Raw genomic sequence first — 16,387 nt, forward strand, 5'->3', positions numbered from 1 at the left:
CTTAAGTTGGTAGAAAAAAAAACTCGAAATTACGATTCTCTCAGTCTCGACAGATTTTTAACGAAATCCAATTTAAAATTTCTCCAAAAAAATACCTACTTTGAACAATTGCAGATTTTCAGTGTCTTGGATATCCGATCTCGAGTTGGAGATTTCGGATACAGTCTCGTTTTCCAACAAGATATGCCTAATGTAATTCATATGACGTAACACGGTTGACCAAACGGTGTACTCTTTTTCTCTATATCCGGCGAAATAGCTGATGAAATCTAAGGCGAAGTCGTAATCCAGCATGCCTTTACGACCGAAAAATAAAGCGTCGTCGATTAACTGAGATCTGACGATATCTGGGAATTCTCCATTTTGTACAGCTCTTTGCAACAATGACCAGTTCTGGATGTCGTAATGCACTCGGTAAAAGTCTACCAGATATCAAACAAGATACAAATAATTAGGGACGTGGTGTTCTAATTCCGGAAAATATTCAGTTTATGGTGAATTGAACGTACTTGTTTGCTGAGGATTCACTAAGAGCCAGTTCGAATTCGTCAGATCGGCAGGTGTAATGATGTCGACGAAACGAACTTTATTTAACCAGAATCTGGGAGCAGTGGCGGTGAAGAATTTTTCATTTTCGGTCGTGTAACTGACTGGAATGTACCATAAGTTCAGCCTTCTGGAGTGTCCGGTGTATGGATCCTGAAGTGAGTGATAAATATTTAAATTTAAAAACGGAGTGGCCTTGAATTTTGATGGTAATGACCTAGGTTGATGCAGAACTCCCAGAACAGGGGCTAGAGCAAAAAAAAACACGATTTTCCCCAATATATACCCCCTCTCTGAAAACCCATATCTTATCTCCAGGGGTACTTTCAGAGCTAAAAAATTTTATGAGTGCCTTTTAACTCGAATGAAGGTCTCCATTGAATTTGATAAAAATCCCTCAACTTTCCCCCCTTAATTTCTAGGTTCAAGAAATAGAAATAGTTCGAAGTTTAAGCTATCATGTTGTTAAATGGTGGTAAAAGGGCGAAAGTTCATACGAAACCAATCGACTACAATTTTTCCTTTGGTGGAGTGGAAGGATTTACGGTTGAGGGAAAACCATCTGTCGTAAATCAAATTTCTATACACACTCGTACCATTGTAGTTTTGATATGTTGTGCGAATGTGATGGTATTATTGTCGTAATTTCGCGTTACAGTTATCAACGGATAACCTTCTGTGTAAATCCAGTCTTCGAGTACTACTTGCAATGAAACGCTTTCTGGTAACAGCTGATAACCGGCGTACGAAGTGTTTAACGTCTCCTCCGTCATTATTTCCCATAAATCGTCTCCATCGACGATGTTTCCTCGACTGAAATAATAATAATGATGGAATTCAGGCGAGAAATTCATTGAAATAGGCTAAATTTGCAACGGATACGATTACGGAATATTTTTTCAGAAAGAGGGAGGGGATTCTTCTTGTACATATTAAGTGTAATAATACGTAAGAATGAGCGTTATGTACTTAGATGAAATATTTTCATCGATTGGTACGTACCTTCTTTCTAGGAAAATCCGTAAAGATGATATGAATAAGGGCTCCGAGACTATGTGTTTTATCATTCTTATCAAACAGGCTCCTGTAAGCAACAGAAATAACAAACTATTAAATTTAAGTTGATAAGAAATGATATGTACCTAAGCGAATATAAGAGGCTACCCCCCCCCCCACGACAATCAAATTCTATTCGTGACCACTTCTACTTGCTAATTTAGATGCAATTTTCCAAAATCCAAGAAATTTTAGAGAAATTTTTTCAAAAAAATTTTATTCTTCGAAAATAAGTCTTTATTATGGCATAATCCTTCCTTATGCCAAAATTTAGCCTCTAGGTCTGAATGCGACAGTGATTGTAAGTATAGGTAGGTACCTAGTACCTACTTAATGAAAGTGAGTCGAGACTACGACTTTCCCATTTTTTTTACCTCAAGCACCTTCGAGATTTTCGCAACTAATTATTGACCAGAGGAGGTTCGAAAATTTTTTTTGGAGTAAGAGCCAAACAAATATAAAAATAGCACACTAAAAATTTAAAAAATTCCAAATAATTTTTCAACATTATGTTCTATACAAACAATTTGATTTTTCAATTAATTTGGTTGCTTTTCTAGAATTTTTCTGTTCAATTTTCACATTTTTGGGAAATTTTGAAAATGTGTACCTTACCGGCTACCAGCAATTTCAAAGGAGCCGAAAGCAAACTAAGGGCAAAAGTTTTGAAAATTCATGATTCAAGAATTGAAAAAGAATTGTTTTTGGTGTTGAAAAATTAGGTACCAACTACCAAAATTTTGCTAGTTTGAAACATTTTATTTAATTTGTAGAATTGCTGACCGAAAATAATTTTTGGGGCCTCCTCTGGAAACCGCACAATGCTGCTCAAAACTTCAAGAACGTACGCTCACTACTCAATTCTTTCAAATTTTCTAAACTTTTCCCAAAAATTATCAACTTATTGCTCAACTATGGGTGTGTCAGGTGAGACAGTCCTTCCCTGTCCGTATGTCTTCCCTGGACTTGCAATGCATTTTCTTTTGAATCTGATTATTTAATTTTTTTTATCAGCTCAAGTACCTGCCTATCTCTAGTAGGCAATTTCAGATATATTTTGACAAATTCAAATCCCTATAGGACCCTCAAGTTTTTGTTTGGATTCTTCGGCAACTACATGACATGTTTTGGGAGTTGTGCTATAGGTCTCCAAACGGGTGTAAAAAATGAACAGAATCTACGACTGGGTGATCAAGAGGTCCCCATGTGAGAGTACCATCCTCAGGAGATTCATTTTGAGGATTTTTGAAATTTGAACTTTGAAGATACATAGTAGCAAAATTTTCTAGATCATTAACTTTTATCTACTTGGAATAATTCAATTGCAAATTTTAACGCGAGGATACTTCAATCCATTTACTCAGGTTTCGGTGAAAATTGTGAGTTTGAAAACATCACGTTTCAAAACTTCACCACAATAAAAAAATTTCAAAAATCCCTCAAAAATTGCAAAATTTAGGGGTAATATCAGTTTGAAAAAGAATTTTAGCTCAATTTGTAAATTCCCAATTTTTTTTTTAAATCAAATTTTTAATCAATGTACAGGAGTGGGCGAAAGTCAGCTTGCAAATTTGCAAAAAATTGAAAAATGAAATTTTCAAATTTCAAAAAGTTTTAGTTCTTTGAAAAAAAATCAAAAACTAGCCATTTCAGAAAAAGCTAATGACATTAAGACGATTAGGAAATTTAATTCTCTTCAATTTTCGGTCATGAGTAATTTTTTTGTAGGACGCTTCCTTTGGCCTCCAGATTGATTTTTTGAAACTCAGTTTGCAAATTTTTCAAAAGTTCATGGAAATTTAATTCTCTACAATTTTGGTCATGTGTAATTTGTTTGTGAGACGCTTCCTTTCGCCTCCAGGAGCGGTAAACTGACGCATTCGCGATTTTCAAAAATGCAAGCTGACGTACCTACTTACATAGGTAATTACTAATTAGGTATAATTATGGAGGATTTCCCCAAAAAAAAGTTGACGGATTTTGACCAAATTTAGCAGCGACCTTCATTTTGAGTTTAAAGTTGCCCACAAAAAATTTCAGCTCCGGAGATGCCCTTGAAGGGAAGACTTGGATTCAGTCTCCAAGGCAAAGATCAATATGAGGGCATTTTCGAATAAATTGTGGTTTTTTCACTCCCGTCGTTATACAACCTGTTCTGGGGAAATTAGCCCAGTTTCAAATGAAAGTACCTACTACCTAGTACCTACATAAATATGTAAGTACATAATTATTTGAGATTCTACGGTGATCTATGCTATTGTCGTCAAAATCCAAGACCATGTTCAGGGTTCTACCGTGAGCGGTTGAAAATTTGCAAATCGCGTATTTTTGAATAATTAAGTAAGTAAGTAGGTACATGTTTTGAAAATTTGTTCTATAGGAAAATATTTCGTATTGATCATGTCAAAATCAGAGGTGGAAAACTGAGTCTGGAACCAATACTGAAACTGGTCAAAAACATCAAAAACTGAAACTGGAATGAAGGAAATTGAAACTAAAACTGAAATTGAAACGAGTAGGTAAAACTGAAACTGAAAAAAACAAAACTGAAATTTAAAGTTTCTTTGCTCAAAATTTCCAAAATATAACAAATTTAATGGAAAAATAAGTAAAACTAAAACTTTTTTTTTTTAAATTTTAGTGTTTTTAATTACAAGATTATTACACCGGAAAAGGGGGGGGGTTCATGAGGTTGATATTTTTTATTAGGGAGATGGATTTTTGTATTTCAGGGGGTTCGTCAGGGATAATAGGTGGGTTTTCTTTTATCTTAAACTGGTTAAGAACTGAGTGTGAAATGATGAAATTAAAACTAAAACTAAATAAAGCTGAAACTAAAACCTCCTGAAATTTGAATTGAAACTGAAATGTAAATGTTTTGCCATCACTGGTCAAAATATGTATTCACATTGAAACTTGAAAAATATCATCTTTGAAATGAAACTGAGGAAATATTTTGGAACGTAGTGGTAGGTAAGCGGTACCAATCAACTTTCAAAAAATAAAAAAATAGCGAAAAACATAAATTTTTTCGATGTTTTGAAGTTGGCAAAAACGTTTTCAGTTTCAGGAATGATGTTCTTTCAATATTTTGGCATGGTTAATGCGAAATATTTTCCAAGAAAAAATTATCAGAACACGAATTCATGCAAAAATAACTAGGTAAAAGTAAGTGATTTGCTTATTGTCAACCGTTCACAGTAGAACCTTAACGGTCTTGGATTTTATACTTATACTTGAGTACTTATGTGCAGAATCTCAAATACTTTCATTTGGGGCGGGTCCATTTTTCCCGAAACAGGTTGTATAGCAATAGGAGCGAAAAAACAAAAAACCATGATTTTTTTTGAAAATTCCTCCTCTTTTGAGGCTCAAATCTACCTTCTTGAGGCACCTGGCACCTCAGGAGCTAAAAGTTTTTGTGATTAACTTTCAAAGTTTCAACTGAAAATGAAGGGGTCTGTGGCTCTCAGCTCTGCTGACTGAATTTGGTCAAAACTCGCCGACTTTTTTCTAAGCAAGTCGAAAAAGTAATTGCAAACAGTCCAGGCAAAGTAATCCCTAATTCGTAATCGTAAGACGTTCGGTTCTGAAAAGATAAAGCTGCTCTTTATCGCATTATTCAACGTTATCTTATCTGTGATCCATTTTGTCATTCGAAGTTCGAACGCCCGTGTGTTGGATTGACGCAATTAGTCCAGGAAAATTAGATGAAAAAAAAGGGTCATTGGGAAAAATGGGGGAGAAAGCTGAATTTTGGTATACTGGTCCATTTTTTTGTGCTGAACACGAATCCGATGAGTCCCCGGTCGTCCCTGGTGTGCGTTCTCCCCTATTGTGGATCTAAGCCCCCCAAAACCAGTTTTTTGCAATTTTCTCCCCCGCATTGCATTTTAGCGAGAAATAGGTGGTCGGATAAGAATCTACGTCAAATTTCCGATCTAGTGATATATCAACTTTCTTTCCACCCCCAAGGGGGGTGGAACCACAACCATTCAAAAAAGGGGGTTCCCCAAAAAATACATAAGGGCTGTAGGCGCCTAAGAGGGGTGAAATGGTCCCCAAAAGCGTTTAACATGAAAGGTGGGTACCATAGAGAAACCTCTGCGCAAAAAATTTCAGATCCACACCCCCTACCCTTTTTGCGGAGCCCCCCTTTTTGAAATTTCAGTAGCACTTTTCTCAGCCCCATTTCAACCGATTTTGAAAATTTTTCTGGAAGTTATGTATATCCTTGATAGGTATTCACACAAAAATTTTCAACCCCCTCCCCTCAAATTTACCCCTCAAAATGGCGTTTCTTTCATTTTTTTATGCCTATTAACAATCAAGATTGCGAGGTACAATTTTGTAAACACGTTTTTTGGATGTATTTTTGGCCCCCCACCAACATATACTATATTAGAAATTTTTGCTGTGGTGCGCCGTGGTGAAAACTTGGAATAATGTATCGTAGGGGGGTGGGGGGTGAAATGGGAATTTTGAAAAAAATAACTATCAATGAGTAGGGTATCGTTTTCATATGATTCGATACCGCTGAGCACGAATATGACCTCAGATTTTCTGCTACAATCACTTACCCCTCTCCAGAGCCCCTCAGCCCCCTCAATTTTCACGATTTTCGAAATAAAGTTATTTTCGTGATGTTGGTGTCGTTTTCATATGATTCGATACCGCTGAGCACGAATATGACCTCAGAATTTCTGCTACACTCACCTACCCCTCTCCAGAGCCCCTCAGCCCCCCTCAATTTTCACGATTTTCGAAATAAAGTTATTTTCGTGATGTTGGTTTCATTGCTATGGGAAAATTACATAAGTTCATTGTTATTGTACATAAAATTTCTCGTAGAATCAGCTACAGCACATGGCTCCCCCTCGAGGGGGGTGGATCCTTCAATTTTTTTCCACGCAGAAAACGCAACAAATCTGTATGTGTACTGGACTGTACAGGTCTGCGGAGCATATGTGGCATAATAATTATTCATGATAACTGTAACTTGAGTATGTATGAGTATGTATTTTATAATTCAATGACTACCTACATAAAAAATCACAAGAAAAAAATATGGTAACGAGACCACAGTGCAGTACACATACAGATTTGTGGCGTTTTCTGCGTGAAAAAAAATTGAAGGATCCACCCCCCTCGAGGGGGAGCCATGTGCTGTAGCTGATTCTACGAGAAATTTTATGTACAATAACAATGAACTTATGTAATTTTCCCATAGAAATGAAACCAACATCACGAAAATAACTTTATTTCGAAAATTGTGAAAATTGAGGGAGCTGAGGGGCTCTGGAGAGGGGTAAGTGATTGTAGCAGAAAATCAGAGGTCATATTCGTGCTCAGCGGTATCGAATCATATGAAAACGACACCAACATCACGAAAATAACTTTATTTTGAAAATCGTGAAAATTGAGGGGGCTGAGGGGCTCTGGAGAGGGGTAAGTGATTGTAGCAGAAAATCAGAGGTCATATTCGTGCTCAGCGGTATCGAATTATATGAAAACGACACCAACATCACGAAAATAACTATATTTCGAAAATCGTGAAAATTGAGGGGGGCTGAGGGGCTCTGGAGAGGGGTAGGTGAGTGTAGCAGAAAATCTGAGGTCATATTCGTGCTCAGCGGTATCGAATCATATGAAAACGACACCAACATCACGAAAATAACTTTATTTCGAAAATCGTGAAAATTGAGGGGGCTGAGGGGCTCTGGAGAGGGGTAAGTGATTGTAGCAGAAAATCTGAGGTCATATTCGTGCTCAGCGGTATCGAATCATATGAAAACGATACCCTACTCATTGATAGTTATTTTTTTCAAAATTCCCATTTCACCCCCCACCCCCCTACGATACATTATTCCAAGTTTTCACCACGGCGCACCACAGCAAAAATTTCTAATATAGTATATGTTGGTGGGGGGCCAAAAATACATCCAAAAAACGTGTTTACAAAATTGTACCTCGCAATCTTGATTGTTAATAGGCATAAAAAAATGAAAGAAACGCCATTTTGAGGGGTAAATTTGAGGGGAGGGGGTTGAAAATTTTTGTGTGAATACCTATCAAGGATATACATAACTTCCAGAAAAATTTTCAAAATCGGTTGAAATGGGGCTGAGAAAAGTGCTACTGAAATTTCAAAAAGGGGGGCTCCGCAAAAAGGGTAGGGGGTGTGGATCTGAAATTTTTTGCGCAGAGGTTTCTCTATGGTACCCACCTTTCATGTTAAACGCTTTTGGGGACCATTTCACCCCTCTTAGGCGCCTACAGCCCTTATGTATTTTTTGGGGAACCCCCTTTTTTGAATGGTTGTGGTTCCACCCCCCTTGGGGGTGGAAAGAAAGTTGATATATCACTAGATCGGAAATTTGACGTAGATTCTTATCCGACCACCTATTTCTCGCTAAAATGCAATGCGGGGGAGAAAATTGCAAAAAACTGGTTTTGGGGGGCTTAGATCCACAATAGGGGAGAACGCACACCAGGGACGACCGGGGACTCATCGGATTCGTGTTCAGCACAAAAAAATGGACCAGTATACCAAAATTCAGCTTTCTCCCCCATTTTTCCCAATGGAATGCTATTTTTCCTGGACTAAATGACGTAATCAAAAGAAGAAGAAGAAGACGTGTATTGTGCGAAATAATGTACTCTAAAACTCGTAAATGTTGACTAAATTCCTTCGTCCCTTCGTTAGTTAGTCATACCTACGAAGATTTTTTCTTTTCCAAGGTGTTATCATTGTTATCAATATTGTCGTTGCGTTGATTCGGTTCGGTTGTCGGTTCGTAGAGGGTTATTTGATGAATTCGTAGTTCGTTTTTATTTCCAAGGTGAAGGGATTTTACTCGATTTTGATGAAGATTCGTTCAATTTTTGCGTTGTAAATTCGCGGTGGTTCAAAGTTATCAATTTTAAAGAGTTCGCAAAACTTGAGCCAGTTGAGCCAACTCTCATACTATGCATCGCTGCTAAAATTATGAAGTGGTTGACCATCTTAACAAAGGTACCGGACATTGTGTGATAGGTATCTTCAACTTTACGATGGAAGAAGTTAGCGTGCAGTTGTACAGAGGTATGTAAAATATTATGAAATAACTCGAATATTTATGGTATCTATCCCAACATAAACTGTGTATTCATCACATTTTCAACAAACAGTGGAAATCATCAATATTTTTGGATGCATCAAAGCCCCAAAATCCCTCAGAGATGGGCTGAGGAAGTCGTATTCGTATGGTCAGTATAGGGGAGCCGGGAATGTGGATGATCCAAAATCTTTTTTTTTTTTTTTCGAAATTCGTTCTTGTTTTGGTCGAGAATGGATTTGAAAAATCGTAAAACACTATTCTTGAGCTGATGAAAAATTTCTACTTTTTTGTGTCCTTTCAACATGTCTCCTCACTCCTCAGGGCTTGAAATAAAGTTATGAAAAAGTGGTTCAAATTAAGCCCATTCCTCATTCCTCATTCCTCGAATACTTCTAGTTCTTGAGATTCTACAATATTTACTCGTACTTTACCTTTATCCACCAATCTTTTTTCATACAGCTGCGTATAAATGTTCGGCTTAGCTTGTTGTTCTGGGAGCAATCGATGTGATCGAGATTCGGCCATCGCGCTCCGTCTGAAAATATCGGTTTCGTTGATCGGATACAAGTATTGAATTTTGCTTTCTTCGATGTAAGGAACCCATCTTATGTATCTGCCTTGTCTATTTGGATCAGCTATTTCTCTATCCATCTCTAGCTGTTGAACGTTGACGAAGAATTGATCTACGGTTTTCCACGATGGTTCAACCTGTTGGTAAATTATCAAATTAACACATAGGTAAATTGATGCGGTCAAACGCTGTACATCAAAACTATATCCACTTACAAATCTAAGCAAAAGATATTCGAAAAATTGCACCAACGCTTCCTTAATCCAATTATCGTGCCTCCATTGAAACATGATTAAATTCTCTATCCATTGTTCTACCAAATGACCAGCCATCATTTGACCCACGTATTGTTTATGTGCTGTAGAAGTCTTGCCTTCTTGTACTATCAAATCAGCCTCTCTATACAAATGGATCCAAATAACAACACAATTAAGTGAAACTTTCTTAATGAAGACATTAAGATTTTTGTTCGCGCGCCCAGTAAGTATAACTAAGTAAAGCAATGATCATTAAAGTTGCCAACTTTCAAACAAATAAATTAATTGATGACTTTCTGCTTATTTCTACGCGCCAACGCAAATACGAGTAGTACTTTAACTTAAATATAGCGAATTTCTAAAGATGTTAGAAAAGTTGAAAGAAATGTAAGCTTTATGTATTATTTCGAAGCGAAACTTACGACATATAAATCATTCCTATTTTGGCCGTTTGCCTCGGTAGTACTTGAGGTAAACCGTAAATGTTTATTTTCTTGACTGGTAGAGCTGTTCCTAGGTATACTTCGATGTCCTTTAGCAACAATGGGCCTAAACTTAGTACATACTCTAGTTCTTGAGTGCGTTTCGTTGCTGTCCAGATTGTGAAATGCGATATTTGGGGAGTGACTCTGAATTCGTTTTCGAAATTGTTTACGACGAAGGCTAAAGAGTGGACTGGTATTGGACTCGTTTTTTTGTGCAGTATCCAAGTCCAACCATCGCTGAAAGAAAAATCGAGGTGTTTTGGGATGAAATAATCACCTATGTGCATTTATTGCATAAAATTAATTGTAAATAGTATACGATTCAAGAATCTATATCATTTTCTTAAATTTATCCTGAGTAGAAGCTTTACGGGGTAAGATGGAGAAGAGCTAAAAAAACATTTTTTTTTCTTCATTTATATGGAAATATTTTGTTTTATTCCGAGTGAATGGCAGCCCATCGTTACAAATGAGTTTTGAAAGTTTTCAATCTAGGTCATAATTTTTCATTTTTTTTTTTTTTTTTTTGATTTTTCCGAAGACCTGAAATGTGGACCTCCGATTTCGGAGGCTTAGGCTGCGGACACGACATGAGCGTTGAGCGTTAGCGAGAGCGTTGGCGAAAAATTAAAAAACGTAATCTTAACGTTAGACGGTTTTGACAAGAATATTTCTGAGCGATGACACTCAGTGCTCAGAAATATCAAACAATTTTGATATTTGAGCTACAACGAGAGCGTCAAACGAGTTTTGAAAATTTGAAAACGCTCACGCTGACGCTCAACGCTCATGTCATGTCCGTACCCTTACCATTGTTGTTGAACATCAAAGGGTCAAAAATGCTGAAAAATCAAAATTACACAATTTTTTTGAGCTAAGAAGCTCAAATTTGACCTTTGGTCCACAGAATCGATTGAAAACGATTTTGAACTGTTTATGAAACAGTTCTAGAGCCTCGAGCAGATTTTTGAATGTTAAAATTTCCATAGAATTATACCAAATGAAATCGATTGGAGATGGTTTCAAGCCGTTCTGAAGCCTCGAGCCAGCCATATTTCAAAAATTTCAGATTTTCAAAATGTGTCATAAAAACTGACCAAATCAACTGTGATACAAATAAACGCAATGGGTGCTTCTTACTGCTCCACTTGGGATTTCCAAAATATGGCTGGATACTCCAGAACGACAACCATTATTTGCCAATCGATTACTAATACATAATCGAAAAATGCACTCAAGTACCTAGAATGGTCATGTCATGAGTGAGTATTTTTGCATGCTTTTTAGATTTAACTTTGGTTCAAAATTTTTTCTTTCGGTTGGAATACTCCCTTTGTAAGTATTTTTTTAAAAACTATTTTTCAACTATCCACAATTTTTGTCAAGATGCTGATCTATAGCCCCTTCAGTTTCAAAGTTGTGCAACAAATCATTCAGAGAAATTTTGCTCTTTGCGATTCACTTAATTTTTCCAAACAATGTTTTCTTCAAATTTAAAAATGAGCAACATGCTTGATAATATTGAGGTGAATTGCAAATTGCAAAAGAAAAGTCAGGATATTATAACCTGCAAATCTCATGAGAATCTTCATTTTGAATATTGAAAGTTACTCTCATTCAAAAAAGTTTTTTTGCCGGAATCTCAGCAGGAGAAATATGAGCCTACGAAAAGAAGACATTTCTGAAAAAAAGTCACGATGTTGTCAAATTTTAAGTGAATTGATTTGAGCTTTTACAGGATGTGTAGAAAAATCTCCAAGATCGAAATGCTGGTGCTTTATAGTAAGACCTTTCAAAAAGATCTGCAGGACCTTGAGCAGAGAGTTCAACAGATTTCATCCCCTCACTTGCTCTTCCTCTTTCCCAAAAACGGTGTCAAAAATTCAAAACCATTTTACCTTCTGTTTTCTTCAACTTCGACCAATTTTCTTAACAAGAAAAAAAAACAAATAAAAGCGAGATTTTTATCTTACAAATTTGGAAAAAATGTCATTTTCAATGAAAAAACTGGGGATTGTTATGCAAGACGCAGAACTTTTCCCATTTTCAGGGCCACTTTGTTAAATGCATTACTTTTCAAATTATTTACAAGACACACTGGCAGCTAGATCAGGTCCCAGGCTTCATCTTATTTGTTACCGGGGGAAGGGGGTGGGGAGGGCTTACATGATAGATTCAAGGGCTCAAATTGTCATCATATCCTTCTGAGCTTGTTCACTGTCAGATTTCGAAGTGCTCGTATTCTAATAATAGGCATTAAAAAAAAAACACCGTGTACTTATTTTTTCGATCGTTTTGAAATCGGTTTACGGTGCAGTGGTCCTCAAATAATCACAAAAAATCCATCAAAAAATTCCTCAAACTTCAGTTTTTTTTTATACAATAGAAAAAACAAAAAAAATTATAGGAAATTTAAAATTCTAAAGTTTTTAGACATGTTTTTCAATTTCGATGGGAATTGCAAACTTTTTGCAATGTGATTTTTTTCAGGAATTTATTGGAAATGTAAATTTTTTTGGAATTGACTCTCTTGCGAAAAAAAAATTAATACAAATTTGTCATGATTCTATACTCTAGAGCAAAAAGGATGGAAGTCCATTTTTCTTTTGGATTTTGAGATTTTTACATCATTCTGTGGAAAGCTCTTGCAAACCTTTTCCTATTGATGTAAAGATCTCAAAATCGAAAAAAAAATGGACTTCATTCATTTTGCTCTGGAGTACAGAATTTTGAGTAAGTATACTAAACTTTTCAAATCATGTAAACTTTTCTCGAGCCTCAAACGAAAAAAATAGATAGATAGGTAATAGATAAAAATAAAAAATACTTGAATAAAAATTTGAGAATTTTTTTGAGTTTAGAGACAAAAAATCAATTTTTTATTGTATTCTACATTGAAAAAAAAGAGAGGCCTAATTTTGACATCAATAGGGATAATTTTATTATTCTACATTGGAAAAAAAGAGAGGCCTAATTTTGACATCAATTGTGATAATTTTATTTTTTTGAAGGACCAATTTTTACAGAATGCCTCAAATGTCTAGATTTTGACATGTGTCATCATAGGCAGCTGAAAGTCTGGGAATAAGTATTCTTTCTGTTTTGGTCATTCCAGGTGCCAACCAGTTTCTAAAGCTACTTTTGGAAAATAGAAATGAGGTTTTCTTGGGCAATTCAGTGTTTTAATTAATTACGTAACGCAACTTTTGGATCATTCTAGAAAAATTCGAATCTCTTTAGGACCCTCAACTTTCCGTTTAGTCATGTGATGTTTTTTTTTTGGGGGGGGGGGGATTATCCTACGGGTCCCCAAACCGTCAGTTTGAAGGTAGTTGTGATCTCTGCGATTTTTTGAGTATAACCACTTGAAATCTCATGTATTTTATTTTACACCTACTAAAAAACATCTATGAAAAAGACAGTTTGTTAGAATAATATCATTGTAGGATTCTAGATAGGTAGGTATTTACCCTGTTTCAACAGATTGCCAATATTGTGTACTCGACTGAACCAACATATTATCCTGTCGAGCAATATTTAATTGAAACGTGGCCGTTTGGGTGGGAGCATCGAAACATGGAAATACTGTCCGGGCAAACGGTATATCCAAATTGGTGCCCACGATCCATCTATTAAAAATATTAATCAGTTGACAATTTTGACTCCATTGGTTAGATTTTATCTAAATCTTCGTCCTTAATTTTATCACCATCTTACCGACTTTGACCAGTATATTCATCGTGGAATTCAGACTTGAATAAACCATAGGGTAGATTTTGAACATCGCCGTTGAATTCAATCACAAGCTCGTAGATGCTGCCAGGCTGGAGCCATTTGTAAAGTTCCAGATTAAGGGTACCTTCGTAAACGTCGTACGAATCGATACTCAGATCAATGGTGTCTTCTATCTGATGTATGGCCTTTTGATTCAAATCAGATCTTTTCAATAGGTATACGAATAATTTACTCGATTAAGGTGTACATTGAAAAACTCACTTCTTCGGTAGTTGCTTCGTTGATTTCGTACAAATACGTGGACACGATACGTAAGTCGTTGACTCCGATGACTAAATATTTGACTTCTTCTTTCACATGAAAAGTTACAGAAACGTTGCCACGAAATGTGAACGAATTATGTTTCCCACCCAAGGGTGTTTCGAGGAACGGTTGAATGTAAATTATGTAATTAATGGGTTCGACTAGGAATCTCATGTCGTCTGTTAATCCATCGGTAGTTATGTTGGTATGGGCTGAAATCATAGCTGCCTGAACTGGAGTAATTTCTGCTAATCGTGGTCCTACTGCCTCGTGTGATGAAAAAAGTGGAGGAATTGTGTTTTCCTGTGTGAAAAGAAGGTAGCATTAGAAGAAATATTTTCAAAAAAAGGACTTAGTTGTTTTGAATTTGTGATGATTGAAGTTGGTAGGTTCGATCAAATTACTGGAAACGCCAATATTATTATGTATGTAGGTAATAGAGGTATTGTATGTACTAGGTGATTAATTTGTCCAATTCTTACCTCCTCGTCGTCGTCAATGTCACCAGTAGATCTGCCAATATGAGCAGCTACAAACAGCATAATGAAGATTATTATTCCAATCGCTATAGCTTGCCATCTGGCCACAAACCAGCCTTTTTTGCCATGATACGACACTTTCTCTCGATCATCACTGCCGAGTATTTCTGCTGCTGCGTACGAAGCGGCGGTATGATCGCTGATAGCGAACGTTTCTCTTTTGCTGGAAAGTAAGTCCACGTTTGAAAATTCAAGACTATTAAAAGAATAGTTTTAGACGAGTTTAGTGAGTGGAAATACATCGAGTTCCATCGAAAGTTTGCCATAGTTTTAGATTCAGACCAGGTACTTGTAATAATTTCGATATTTTAAGGAAAAATTCTAGCAGAAGGACGAGGACTCAAAATGTTTGATTTTTTGTAGGTACTGAAGTCGTTCTATTAGAATCTGAAATGTGACAAACGTTTGATGGGATACTCTGTATAGCTATGGTAGTTACTGTTAAGAAATTTTTAAAAATTCAAAATTGTCTTCTGATGAGTCATCATCAGACATTTTTGATATAATGCAACTCTTTTTTGATGGACTCAAATACTTTGATTTGATTTTATCTCTTAGGCATAATTATGATTAAATTTTATCCTTTTGAACATTTCTGCTTAATAATAATGTTGCCTACTTACTCATGATCATGCATTTTCTGTTGTTTTCCTTTGGAACCCTCGTTAAGAAGAAATACGTTCAGGATCGCAGATGCCTTAATTAAAACAGGATACGATTACTCTGAAATAGCTTCCATCTTTGCTTGGATTTTGATTTTCGACGCGGCTGTAGCTCGATAGAAATCGTTATAAAATCATTAATGCCGCGTATGTAATCTCTATATTGCCAACGACAACTCGCTCAATTTTTTTTCATGTTTACTTTTTAACGTGAAATTTATTTCGTTTTCAACATTGAATGTGATTTTTCACGGTCGTCTGATGAATCACAAAATGCAGGTAGGTATTCGATATACTATGTACGAGTAACGAAAACTCTTACGAATAAAAATAACGTAGGCTCGATATAAAAATTAAATTTGATTTTTGTTTCAACATATTCAGGACCCGTTCGAAAATATGAATACAATTCCTAGAGGGTGTACTTCCCCTTCAATTTGTAGGGATGTTTGTTTTCTAATGAAGTACGTTCTGCAAGGGCGTATTGCAGCACACGATGTTTAATAAATTGCAAAACATGTGGTAGAAAATAAACACAAATGTGTGATCAGTTCGACTTTTTGGAATGTGTTGACAGAATACGAGTATGGCGAAGAGATTATGTGGCCTCGGATAATTTTTTAATTTTATTGCTTTCAAGGTGCTGTTTTTATTTTTTACTCGCGTAAACAAACCATGCTGAATGTTGGCAACACGAAGTAAAATTTTCTGCTCGTCAAGGAAAAACATTTTTTCAATTGAATGTCATTTGAAGGGGAATTGAATCATTTAATTTTTCCGATTTCGATTTCTGTCTTGAATGAGTGAGGTTTGCAGGGATTTTCACGATTTTTCCGGTCCAAATTGAATAATTTTGGTGGACATTTTTTTCTCGAAATATATCACTAAAGATACCCAACTGCATTATCAACTCGAATTCAGGCACAATTTGTCAATTTTTACTGAAAAATTGTATTGTGCAATTTGGGGAACTCCTGACTCCCCTTTAGGGTGACCCACTTGACCAAATTCCATATCTATAATAATATCAATTCCAAATACATCACGTTGCAATTTCAGAGAAATTAAAATTTTCGAATTTTTTCACTTATATTTTTCATTAAAGCAAGTGTTTGAAAAAAAGCTTATAATTA

At 36.0% G+C, this 16,387-nt stretch overlaps 1 protein-coding gene across 3 annotated transcripts in view; it reads right to left on the reverse strand.

Moving 5' to 3' along the window:
* Window positions 1–15,543, reverse strand: part of LOC135841669 (aminopeptidase N-like) — a 30,563-nt gene extending 15,020 nt beyond the window's left edge. Inside the window, exons 1-12 of one of the 3 annotated variants that reach the window (XM_065358764.1) lie at window positions 15,216–15,543; window positions 14,536–14,788; window positions 14,012–14,356; window positions 13,733–13,935; window positions 13,486–13,644; window positions 9,953–10,252; window positions 9,489–9,672; window positions 9,134–9,410; window positions 1,549–1,630; window positions 1,143–1,359; window positions 510–699; window positions 100–422 (exon numbers count right to left, since the gene is read on the reverse strand). In XM_065358764.1, the coding sequence (XP_065214836.1) occupies window positions 100–422; window positions 510–699; window positions 1,143–1,359; window positions 1,549–1,630; window positions 9,134–9,410; window positions 9,489–9,672; window positions 9,953–10,252; window positions 13,486–13,644; window positions 13,733–13,935; window positions 14,012–14,356; window positions 14,536–14,788; window positions 15,216–15,229 (2,547 nt within the window). In that variant the 5' untranslated portion in view covers window positions 15,230–15,543. The remainder of the gene's footprint in view (window positions 1–99; window positions 423–509; window positions 700–1,142; window positions 1,360–1,548; window positions 1,631–9,133; window positions 9,411–9,488; window positions 9,673–9,952; window positions 10,253–13,485; window positions 13,645–13,732; window positions 13,936–14,011; window positions 14,357–14,535; window positions 14,789–15,215) is intronic. The other 2 variants (XM_065358765.1, XM_065358766.1) reach the window with 2 other exon arrangements.
* Window positions 15,544–16,387: the final 844 nt, after the last annotated feature.

Source organism: Planococcus citri, chromosome 3 (genome assembly GCF_950023065.1).
Source record: "Planococcus citri chromosome 3, ihPlaCitr1.1, whole genome shotgun sequence".
Taxonomy (NCBI): Eukaryota; Metazoa; Arthropoda; class Insecta; order Hemiptera; family Pseudococcidae; genus Planococcus; species Planococcus citri.